The sequence below is a fragment of the Etheostoma spectabile genome, chromosome 2 (genome assembly GCF_008692095.1).
Source record: "Etheostoma spectabile isolate EspeVRDwgs_2016 chromosome 2, UIUC_Espe_1.0, whole genome shotgun sequence".
NCBI classification, from domain to species: Eukaryota; Metazoa; Chordata; class Actinopteri; order Perciformes; family Percidae; genus Etheostoma; species Etheostoma spectabile.
Window position 1 is genome coordinate 5,227,046 of NC_045734.1, and position 12,044 is coordinate 5,239,089.

At 40.0% G+C, this 12,044-nt stretch overlaps 1 protein-coding gene across 1 annotated transcript; it reads left to right on the plus strand.

Annotated features, from left to right (window-relative positions):
* Positions 1-1,506: 1,506 nt before the first annotated feature.
* Positions 1,507-9,584, plus strand: LOC116696438 (4-trimethylaminobutyraldehyde dehydrogenase). Its single transcript, XM_032527453.1, has 12 exons — positions 1,507-1,765; positions 1,977-2,143; positions 2,826-2,971; positions 3,307-3,436; positions 3,554-3,688; positions 3,836-4,032; positions 5,249-5,389; positions 5,683-5,871; positions 6,681-6,768; positions 7,173-7,314; positions 7,916-8,028; positions 9,147-9,584. The coding sequence occupies exons 1-12, from the start codon at positions 1,707-1,709 to the stop codon at positions 9,239-9,241; spliced, it is 1,602 nt and encodes a 533-aa protein (XP_032383344.1). The 5' UTR covers positions 1,507-1,706; the 3' UTR covers positions 9,242-9,584.
* The last annotated feature ends 2,460 nt before the right edge of the window (positions 9,585-12,044 follow it).

The following is a 12,044-nucleotide window of genomic DNA, read 5'->3' on the forward strand; positions in this document are numbered from 1 at the left end:
GAATAGTTAAAATTTCACATTTTCCATATTCAACTTTAAACCAGATGCTTTGGAGGACAAAGAAATCTCTTTTAATGCCGCTGGAACTTGTCTTGCATTCTTTAAAAAAAAAAGTGTGGTGTCATGTGCCAGTTGACATATTACCAATGAATTTCCCATGACATTTAGGGGTTGGATGTTCAAGTTATTTTTTACATGGATTGCTAGTAACTCGCTACAATGATAAATAACAAAGGCGAGGTTGGACAACCTTGTCGAACGCCTCTCTTCATATCAAAGTGCTTAGATGTTCCAAATGGCAAAGAGACTGAACTATTGATGTCTGTATAGAAGATTGATTATGTCAACAAACTTATTCCCAAACCCAAAACACTCCAAAGTCCATAAAAGAAATGTAAGTTCAACCATGTCAAAGGCCTTGTAAAAGTCCAAAAAAAGAATAATTCCGTCATCCTTAATTAAGTGCTTATAGTCTAACAAATCTAATATCAATCTTATATTGTTATGTATAGATCTATCTCGGAGAAGATTGAGTATCACTTATAACATCAGCCAGACCATTCCTCAACCTGTCAGTAATCACATGAGAAAACAGCTTGTAGCCAGTGTTCAATACGGTGATAGGACAAAGATTATTGATATATCTTTTGTCTTTGCCTTGTTTGGGAATGAGAGTTATTAGTCCCTGTTTCATTGTAGGTGTAAGTGTCCTTTAGCCTCCAATAAAAATCCTTTCAGGTCAACCCAAAAGAATTTGTAAAAGTTGGATGTCAGGCCATCTTGTTCTGGGGCTTTCCCTACTTCTGTTCTCTTAATGTTCATCTAATTCTGCCGTTCTGATCTCAGAGTCACCGATTTCTTTAAAGGCTAGGTCTATCTCGGGGATATATGGCCTCAAACCACCAAGGAAAATATCTGAGTCATATCTTGAATAATCAGAGCCTTAAAGTTTGGAGTAAAATTGATGAATTTCTTCAGATGTTATTCTATCTGTGCACTCTGAATCATTAACCAATAACGAATTAATTATCTTTCTCTCCTGTCTTCTTTTTGCTAATCCACTAAAATAAGACGTATTTTTCTCCCCTTCCTCTATCCACTTAGCCCGAGACCTTACATGAGCCCCTTGAGCTTTTTAAGATATAAGTGATCTAGTTTTTCTTTAAGTTGTATGTCTTCTGGTAGCTGTGCCAAGAGAAATCAACAATCATTCTCAATCAGCAGAGACGGAGAGCGTAGGTATATGTAAGGAGATGACATAGGAACAGGCTAATTATTGCTAACTAACATGCTAGTTAACGTTCGTAATTAAACCTAAACAGCTGATGTAAAACTGTCTGTGAGCTTCTCCTGACATTACGGTGATTTGTTGACTATGCGCCGGTAGGTCGCGTGGTTATAACGCAGTCGTTAGCCTACTAAAACGCTACGGAGCTACGGAGCCACAACGCGAGGTACAGGGTAATGGCGCCTTTTTATACATTGCTGTGTTCCTTTAGAAATAAACAATGGACAAATAGAGTCTTGAAACGCTTCAAAAATAAAGTTATTCACTGTCAAAGTGGCGCAAAAATGAATGGCAGTCAATGGGATGCTAACTGCAGGTGATGGCTTCTTAGCATTAAAATGACGCCATAGAAGCTACGCTTAGTGAGGAGAGGCTTACCCCATTGGTGCGAACCAACGGGACTTCAGCGTTATTATTTATGTCCCCTCCCAGTCCAAATCAAACTCACTCCACTCCGTCTGCTGAAGTACACACACGGTAAGATACTAGCTACTGTATGACTTTCGTATGCTCTCGTGCGCAGCTTTTTCCAGTATTAGCTAGTTTAGCTGGGTGGCTTTGTGTCAGCTTCACACTTAAACACTGCGAACTTTTAACTTAGGAGGGGAAGAGAGTGTGCTACACTTGTCCTAAACATTATTTTGTCCAGTCATTAACAACGTTGCTGTAATTCCCTGTGCCCTTGCAGGTCCTCTCTCTTTCTCTCTCTGAATATGGCTCAGTCAATTCTCGACACCATGCCCGGAGCCACAACAGGGACCGTGCTGGTTACAGATCCTCTGAACTTCTGGGGTGGGAAGCGAGTGAGGCCCAGGCAGGAGAAAAACGCAGAGCCCGTGTTTGAACCTGCGACTGGTACATACAGGACACACCAACGCTATGCGGCCTAATGCATCATATCTTAAAATATAATAAATGATTGATGAAAAATGAATTACATTTGTGAAAAAAAGTTAAAGCCCATGCAGTTTGAAGGTTTAGGTCATTTCTGTGCAGCGGAGTCACTCTTCGAGAACATGGCGTTATGTAACGTACCCTCCCATCTCTACTTATTCTTTGTTGGGTTGGAGTAACTTTGGGGCATTTTTAAGTTGAATGTGTTTACATTGGAACTTCCATTTGTTACAGTACAGCTAATAACTCCCCCAGGCTTTAATTATTGTGTTTATATAAGTGCTGTTCTGAGGTGCTGGAAATAGATTTGAAAAGTATGAAAAGTGTGGCACACTCTGGCTCCATATGCATTTTTACTATTATTATTTGGGGGGCGTTCTGCCTTTAATTTATAGGACAGCTATCTAACAGGAAATGGGGGAGAAAGAAGGGGGGGTTACATGCAGTAAAGGGCGGTGGGTTGAAATTGAACCCGCAGCCAATGCGATAAAAAATGAGTGTTGCATGCTCAACCAGGTAGCTACCAAGGCGCTCCCAGGATCCATCAGGCCAAATGTATTTAGAACCAGATTGTGCAACACTTTTTTTTTTACTAACTTGTCTTGGAGCTCAGCCAGACTAACCTGCTGATATTCATGTGCAGGCCGTGTCCTGTGTCAGATGGTACCCTGTGGTGCTGAGGAGGTGGAGGAGGCCATAGAGAGTGCCCACGCTGCCTACCTAAAGTGGAGCAAGATGGCAGGCATGGAGAGGGCTCGGGTGATGTTAGAGGCGGCCCGCCTTATCAGGGTGAGATGGTCAAGCTGTGTCACCAAAAACCAGCTAGTATCAAAGCCAGCCAGTCTGATTACAGTGTTGCGTCGCAAGTACACAGTAAGACACTAGTTATTCATTAAAAGCGCAAACACGCCCCCACCGCCTTTAACTGCTGGCCTACATTTGCACAAAATAAACCTTTTGTGTGTCTGTGTGGCTTATTTGATGACACGCGGCTTAGGATTTTAACCTGTATTTGCCAGTTATTGTATAATACCCCATATGTATGTATGTATAACAACAGAGTAACTTTTTAAATAGTTTTTTTATTAAAGTTTGCTTTTACAATTTTTTTTCAATAAAAATAGGAAAGAAGGGAGAAGATTGCAAAGTTAGAAACAATCAACAATGGCAAGTCCATCACTGAAACACTGGTGGATATTGATATATCCTGGCAGACCATTGAGTACTATGCTGGCCTGGCTGGTACCCTTGCAGGTGGGTGCACTCACACCTTTTTTTTTTTTTGTAAAAAAAAAGAGTGAGATTTTCAAAAGTTCCATAACTGCGTGTAGTGTTGTTTTTTAAAGTTGCGTTGTGTTTCATTCATCGAAGGCCAACACGTCCAGCTGCCTGGTGGATCATTTGCGTACACGCGGAGGGAGCCCCTCGGTGTGTGTGTAGGAATCGGTGCGTTTAATTACCCCTTCCAGATCGCTGCATGGAAATCTGCTCCTGCTATGGCATGTGGTGAGTGTGTACCAGTGTGTATTTCCACATTATAAGATTTGAGATCATTCTTTCTGTTTGTCCAGCAGTCATGTGTCTCTTGTTTACCTTAAACATGAACAGCTGTGTAGACGTTAACTTTCTGTGTTAAAATCTGGTTGTGTTTAGGTAACGCCATTGTATATAAGCCCTCTCCAATGACTCCTGTGACTGCCGTGATTCTGGCTGAGATCTACAAAGAGGCAGGAGTACCCGATGGGCTCTTCTGTGTGGTTCAAGGTGGAGCTGACACTGGCACCTTGCTCTGCCATCACCCAAAGGTGGCCAAAGTTTCCTTCACTGGCAGTGTGGCAACCGGCAAAAAGGTACGTTGCAATGAATTTTAACATGTTGTTTAACTAAACGGAAGTGATCAAGTGTGCCATACAAGCCACAGTCACGGTATACAGCATACAAATTGATTCCTAAACAAAAAGGACCATGCCAGTGTTTTTGTCGGACGGCTGACACAGGCAGTCTAAATCCGGATTAAGAGAACAGGCAACCAGGCTTAATGTATTCAGGAGACCTTATAAATTTGTTGATCAGCTACAATAGCAGGAACTTAATCCGTGAACAGGACAGAAAATATTAGGATAAAATGAGACTTAAACTACTTCTACACCCTCACATGAACACCATGACTGCATTAATGATGGTAATGATTAATTGTTAACCAACAATAACAATTAGGACCAGAACTGCAAGGTGGAGGCTAGGGTTGTGGCCTTTACCAACTGCCACTCTGCTCATTTAAAATCCATGATGTATCTCTCTTATGGGTGGGCCAAATTATCTGGGCAGGCAAAGAAGAGAAATGGGAGGTAACCAGATTATTGTTATCAAAATCGCGGTTGCACGACGGTCCACAGACACGTAAATCACATCCAAGCCTCCCAGACGGGTGAACTGGGACTCATGGCCCTATCTTGCACCCTGCGTGGCGCAAAGCCCTGTCTTTTTTTAATTTAAGATCATTCAGCGCCCACGTCGTTTATATAGTAAATGCACATGTGCCCCTCTGTGCGCCCATGGGCATGCTGGTCTTACAGGGAGGTGTGTTCAGGCGCATTCTTGGTGTATAGCAGAAAGTGATTAAGCTAAGAGCTTTTTATTAGTTTAACAGCGCATTAAAATGTGCCTAGGCAGTGCGCTGACCCTGTGCTTATGCTTGTTACAAACACACACACACACGGAAGCACAGCTTCAACTTGTTTGAGAAAATGATGTATATGTGAGTTTATCTTAATATAAAAATTTGCACTGAATAACTGCATAATAATAATAATACAACTTTAATTACAATTGATGTAGATATGTAGTGCAAGATTGATCCTTTCAAGACACTGCATGACTGTTATATCCTAGTCAAATGAATGGAAACCAGTGGATACCTGGGAGGAAGGAAAACCCTGTTCAAAGTAGAAGAAATGGAAGCACGAACAATGTGATGCAGTTATTTTAAGGTGTACTTTAAAGCATGCTCTTTGACTGCTCTACAAAGCCCATTGTTAATGCCCGGGGTGTTCTCCTTGCAAACAGGTCATGGAAATGTCTGCAAAGGGGGTGAAGCAGGTGACTCTGGAGCTTGGAGGGAAATCTCCCCTCCTGATCTTCAAAGACTGTGAGCTGGAAAACGCAGTGAAGGGAGCACTCATGGCAAACTTCCTGACACAGGGACAGGTGAGGCAGTTGTATTATTTATGCATTGTGTTGTAGGGCTGTGCAATTTATCAAATTTTAATTGTGATTTTGGCTTCTAATGATCATAAAACTATGTAATCGAGAAAAATAAATAAGTTTTTTTTGTTTGGTGTTCTTAATGGGGGGAACAAGGTATGAGGGGAAATTTCACACTTCAAGGTGTTTTCACTGTTGATTTGTTGACTGTTTCAGTTTTTATGAAAGTAATCAATAATCAAATCCTTTCTTTGTCAGCTCTTGGCAGCTTAAACATTTCTATTTGCATTGGATAGGTTTGCTGCAATGGGACCAGAGTGTATGTGCAAAGAGAGATCCTGCCCCGGTTCCTGGAAGAAGTGGTGAAGAGGACCAAGGCCATCTCTGTGGGGGACCCCCTTTTGGATGGCACCCGCATGGGAGCGCTGATCAGCAAGACGCAATTGGAGAAAGTGCTGGGCTTTGTCAATCAGGCCAAGAAAGAGGTGTGTTTATAACCCTTGGGTGATTAGTTTGGAGTAACCATAAATTGATACAGAGGTTGGTCTGAAGATCACTCAGCTGTGATAGCACCACCGGTTAATTCACTAGACCTCAAAGCAGTCCAGTCAGGAGAGACTTCAGTAAAGTATTTTCCTATTTGTGTCTGAGTGACCGATGGCAACAACAATCTTTGACATTGGTCCAGTATTAAGCGAGATCGCTGCAGTTGGCAGTCAGCGAAACAAGCTACAATGTAAGTTAATGGGGTAATTGTGCAGCTTGTATTTACCATCACAAAAGTGCTTGTTTTGCTGAGAAAGTCAACGGAAACAAAATACTATTAAAGCCGTTTTTGGTTGTCTTTCCACTTTTCCAACCATCACAACTCTAGTTTTGGTTGAAATAAACCCATAGGCTTAGGGTTAAGGCGTGGGGGACCGGGGCACGTTCAGCCCCAACAAAACGTTTATCTAAACTGAAACGGTGGTGCGTTGAACACCTTGCTGTGTGCACAAGCGCACTGCCTTTTTATTACCATGAGTTTACAAACACATCACTGCTGATTGGGTGACATCTCTGACAGCCTCAAAACGAGACAAAACATAGCTCAAAGCTCGATGCACGATGCAATGTTCAGAGCAAAAGCTGTTCAACCCCAAAACTGCAGCAAAACAGGCCGGGGTTTAGAATGAAAGAGTGAACACCCCCACTCAGCTGATTAGGCTGAGAAAGAGAAAGAGAGAGATAAGGAGAATGAAAAGTTCTTAGTTCTCAGAGTTATGTTTAATGCTGTCTGTGTGTGTTTTTCCAGGGAGCCAAAGTGCTTTGTGGAGGAGAGCCATTTGTCCCCAGTGACCCCAAATTGAAAGGGGGCTTTTTCATGTCACCCTGTGTACTCGGTAGGATGTCTTGATTTCTTGTAACACTCAGCTGTACACACTCTGAAAAGATTAATCAATTAGTTGTCAGCTATTAAATTAAACACCAACTATTTTGGTTATGGATTAATTCATTTGATTTTTTTTTACTGAAAATAATTCTCTGATTTCATCTTCTTAAATGTGAATATTTTTTTGAGCTGTGGACAAAACATTTTGAGGACGTCGTCTTGGGCATTCTGATCCACATTTTTCACAATTTTCTGACATTTTATAAACCAAACAACTGATCGATTAATTGAGAATGTAATCAACAATAAACAATAAGCTACTGAAGCAATACCATGACATAGTCATAGTCTGTTTTTACTCCGCGTGTCCCAGTATGCACCATTATTAACACCCAGTCCCTTCTCCTGGCACAGATAACTGCAGAGATGACATGACCTGTGTGAAGGAGGAGATCTTCGGCCCAGTCATGTCTGTGCTGCCTTTCGACACGGAGGAAGAAGTGATCCAAAGGGCCAACAACACCACCTTTGGATTGGCTTCTGGAGTCTTCACCAGGTCAGAGTCCACCCAGAGGACACTCGAGTTTGGCATGACTCAGCAGTCTATTGCAATTACTGATTAACAATGCGGACACTTTGCTCTGGAAGATAATGAGTTTATTGCACAAAGCAGACAATAAAAATGTTGCAATTACCAAGTGGAATCCACTGTACAATAGTATTCTCTGTGTGTAGAGGGCAGATGAAGCTGTGTGACCAAGTTGACTAGGGCTGGGTATCACCAACAGTTTCCTGATGTCCCGATACAATTACATTTTGGATTCTATATCAATTAGGCTAGGGACTTCAGTTACAATACCAATTGATCTGGATATAAAAGAACTATTGGTGCAAAGTGTACAATCAAGAATCAACCCTCAAATAATTGTTCATAATGCGCCAGTGTTTATTAAGAATTGACCCCCAAAAAGTACTTTTTCTGACTTATTCATCCATGGTAAAAAGGCATTATTAAAAAATTGATTTCTGGATTTTATGAGTCGATATCTGATCACTCAAAGATCAATTTTAATTAGAGAATCAATTATTTGAACCCAGCACTATTACTGATTTTTTTTTATGTGTATCTGAAATCAGTTCCTTTCCTCTGCTTGTAGGGACATTTCTCGAGCCCATCGTGTGGCTGAGAAAATGGAGGCAGGGACCTGCTTCATCAACAACTACAACGTCAGCCCCGTGGAAGTGCCATTTGGAGGATACAAGATGTCGGGTAGGATGTTTTTAAGGTTACAGGTTTTCTTGATTGCTAAGACACATTTCTTGAAAACCTCATCCATTTTCTCAACACTGTACACACAAAACAAACTATATTCACAAAACACCTGACTCTGCTGGCAAACTCCAACAATGCTTTCAGATCATACACACAGCCGTCCAATAACTAAACACCACAGAGCATTCATTAGACATTACCTCAAAAAATTTGAGAACACAGCGTGTAGAGCCTTAGGTTACAGAAAGATATTGTTTGCAGCATTTCCTACAGTAAACACGATTTGCAATGAAAAAGTATACCACAACTTGTAAAGTGAATATCTTGTAAACCGCAAGTAATATATTGAATGTCTGTATATGTGGCACTTGTAGAACAACACAGTAGTCCAACTGCAAAGGCCAAAGAATAAAAAACGAAATGAAAAGCACATGACGGTACAAAGAAAAAAATATTATGAAACCGCAAAATCAAAGATTTATGGTTTTCTCCCTCAGCATCACGTCTGTGTGTTGGGTCCGGCCAAAGAAACGTGTGTACAATTTTGAGTAGTTACGATAAATGTAATGTAATAAACGTAAATGATAGCAATTGTGTTGTAGTTGTATGTAACTTATGCTGCCTGTGTTTACTATTTTGCAACACAAGTGCAGCCCAAGGCCTGGGATAGCTCACCTGGTAGAGCAGGCCCCCGTATATTGAGGCTCAGTCCTCGACACAGCAGCTCAGGTTTCAAGTCCCACTTGCGGCCATTTGCTGCATGTCTTCCCCCTTTCCTGTCTACACTTGTCCCGTCTATTAAAAGCTAAAATCCCCAAAAACATATCTTTAAGAAAAGTGCATCCCAGTGTGAAATGCAATTAAATGATTGCTTGAATCGACCAATGGGTTTAGGCCACTGAGCATTTGGTTCAGAGAATGGGGTTTAGTGTTTTAGCAATTCAGAAAAACTAAAATGGTCAGAATATCCACTTTGTCAATGTAAATGCAAAGAAAATACATCCATAGTATTGGATTGTATTGCAGTGATCGACCCAAGTTGTCTTTCCGGAATGAAAGTGGGGTGAATGACTAAAACAGACACTGTTAACATGACCTCTACTGTGCTTCTCCAGGCTTTGGCAGAGAGAACGGCCAGGTGACAATCGAGTACTACTCCCAGCTGAAGACTGTGGTTGTGGAAATGGGCGACGTCGAGAACTACTTCTAAGCGCCTCTCATCAAGTGTGCACTAACTAACTAACGTTTTCACATAAACGACTAAAAACAATGCAGAAAACTCTAACTAAAGTGCATTATTTCTATTAGAAGTGTCACAATGTCTCACAGAAGAAGAAACGGTGCACGCACAGTGCTCAAATACACACAAACCTGGGTGTCAAACCAACTGCTTCTTAAGGAAGACATACGGTTGTTTGATGTGTGTACAACCAGGAGCCTTAATTACAAAATCTGTGTGTAGCGAACTGTGACTCAGCACTAATCAGTTGGTGTCAGATGTTTATGCCAACTAATGCCTTTTTATCCAAATAAAATGTTTCAGATACAAAGTCCTTCTTACCAGTTGCTTCTGAATAAAAGATGAATTAAGATGAATTACTAGCACTGACAAAGAAATTCGTATTAAGGATTTATAATGGCCACATTTTTACAAATATCCAAAAGCTGATAATATCAACAATAACTGTTGGTTATGTGTGACATTTCGGTACAATATTATTTCACCGGTTGCGTTTTGCATTCACCAGCAAAGAAAACTTCAAGGCTGTGGTTATAACTATCTCAATATAACCTGGATATATCTAACACAGAGATGTTAATTATGAGATGGTTATGCATTGTCGCTTTGAGGAAATCAGAGCTATCTGATTGAATGAACTTACACTTACTTATCTCTGTGCACTCACCTGTCTTTGCTGTTGCAAACCGCAATTTCCCCACTGTGGGGAAAATAAAGGTTTTTCTTATCTTATCTCATTTCCTCCTTAATGTAGCGGCTCCTTGGATTTATTGCACCAGACGTATAGAGTTTCAAACCGGTGTCAATTAATTTCTTCCTCTCAGGAAGCACCAGCTGCACCATAAGCACCATGAACACCGTGAAATCTACAGAATAAAACAGAACTAATACAAAATCATTATGTAGCTTTACAGATAATTCACACATAAGTCATGTTCACGTATTAAATCATGCTTACACCCGATACAAATCATTTTAACATTTAACTAATAAACAATATGGCATATGAAATGATATACGGTTTAAGCTATTATGAGAAATAAAATGTCACATGCTTCTTTTAAATGAAATAGTATACGTAAGGGCGCTAGTCAGAGTTTCCGTCCATCAGCTAGCACGCTCTCCAGCTTGACAAACCCTCACAGTTTGGAGCTCGTGGAAATAATATGTACGAACAATACAACAATAATGAAGTAAATGACAATGTAAACCCTTTCTTTACAAGATGAAGAATGAATATGATAAATAACTAACGTGTTTACAAGTTTTTACCGTTGGTGTCTATGGTGAGCACCACATTGTGACGAGAGAGTAGCAGGAAGTTTAGCATCACAAAAAAACATCAGAAGAAGAAAACGGCGCTTTTCAAAATAAAACCAGAACAGACCACAAGGTGACACTATCGAACTACAATGTCTTGTTAACATGTAAACATAATACTAGGAGAATATTACTGCAATTTATCAGAGACATTTACACTTAATAATAATGTTTTTTTATATAGCGCTTTAAAAAAGGTACTCAAAGGCCCTTTACGTGGTAAAGGCAAAGAATAACAAAATCTGTATGACAACAGCAAAACAACTAGAGACCAATATTAAAAAGGTGCAGCAAAACAGCATAGAAACAGAGACACTGGCAGATATTAATGTGAAGGAGTAATGTTTTTATTAGCAGGCCCATATCAACATCAGCAAGAATCTTCTGAATCAGAAAACTTCATTGATCCCCTCAGGGGAAGTTTTTAGTTGCTCACAGTCAAATTGAAGGTAAGAAAAGAGCAAGCCAATAGTATAAAGTAACACAGCTTCAGTAATAAATAAATAAAAGTAGAACTAAAGTGAGATTAGGTTACAAGATCAGAGGTTAAAAAGAGTTTCAAATGGATTGCACCAATACTATTGTTCTACTGAGTCAACATGAAGTCCTGTGTCTACATAAACATAACGAACATACGAACAGGACGAACATAAATGAGTACAGTGTGAATAACAAGCAGCAGCAGTGGATACATAGCACATTTTGCACATGTAGCTGACAAATTATTGCACCAAGTAATTATTCTACATAATTGTCCAATAATATTGAGAAGTGTTGTGGAGATTTGTGCTGTGAGACCAGTTTTGACACCAAACTTAAACGCTGTGTTGGTTTAGGAGTGGCTAAACCAGAACCAGATGCTTCATGGAGACAAAAGTCAGACATCTGAGATGCATCCGAACTCCCTTTCACCACATTCACATTTTAACAGCTGTTGACTAAAACCTGCGAGCTCATAGAGCTCACATAGCCTAGAACTGCAGCATAGACAATATGCCAGTATACCAGCTCAACACTCTTTTTCATACACTTCCTCCTCTAGTTGTCCTAACTATGAGATATTAAGTTTAGTGATGATATGTTAAGTTCTAAGTCCTAATGATGAGACATTAGGTTCTAACTATGAGATATTAAGTCTTAGTGATGATATATTAAGTTCTAAGTCCTAATGATGAGACATTAGGTTCTAACTATGAGACATTAAGTCTTAGTGATGATATATTAAGTTCTAAGTCCTAATGATGAGACATTAGGTTCTAACTATGAGACATTAAGTCTTAGTGATGATATATTAAGTTCTAAGTCCTAATGATGAGACATTAGATTCAACTATGAGATATAAGTCTAGTGATGATTATTAAGTTCTAAGTCCTAATGATGAGATATTAGATTCTAACTATGAGATTTAATTTTAGTGATGATATATAAGTTCTAGTCCAATGTGAGACATTAG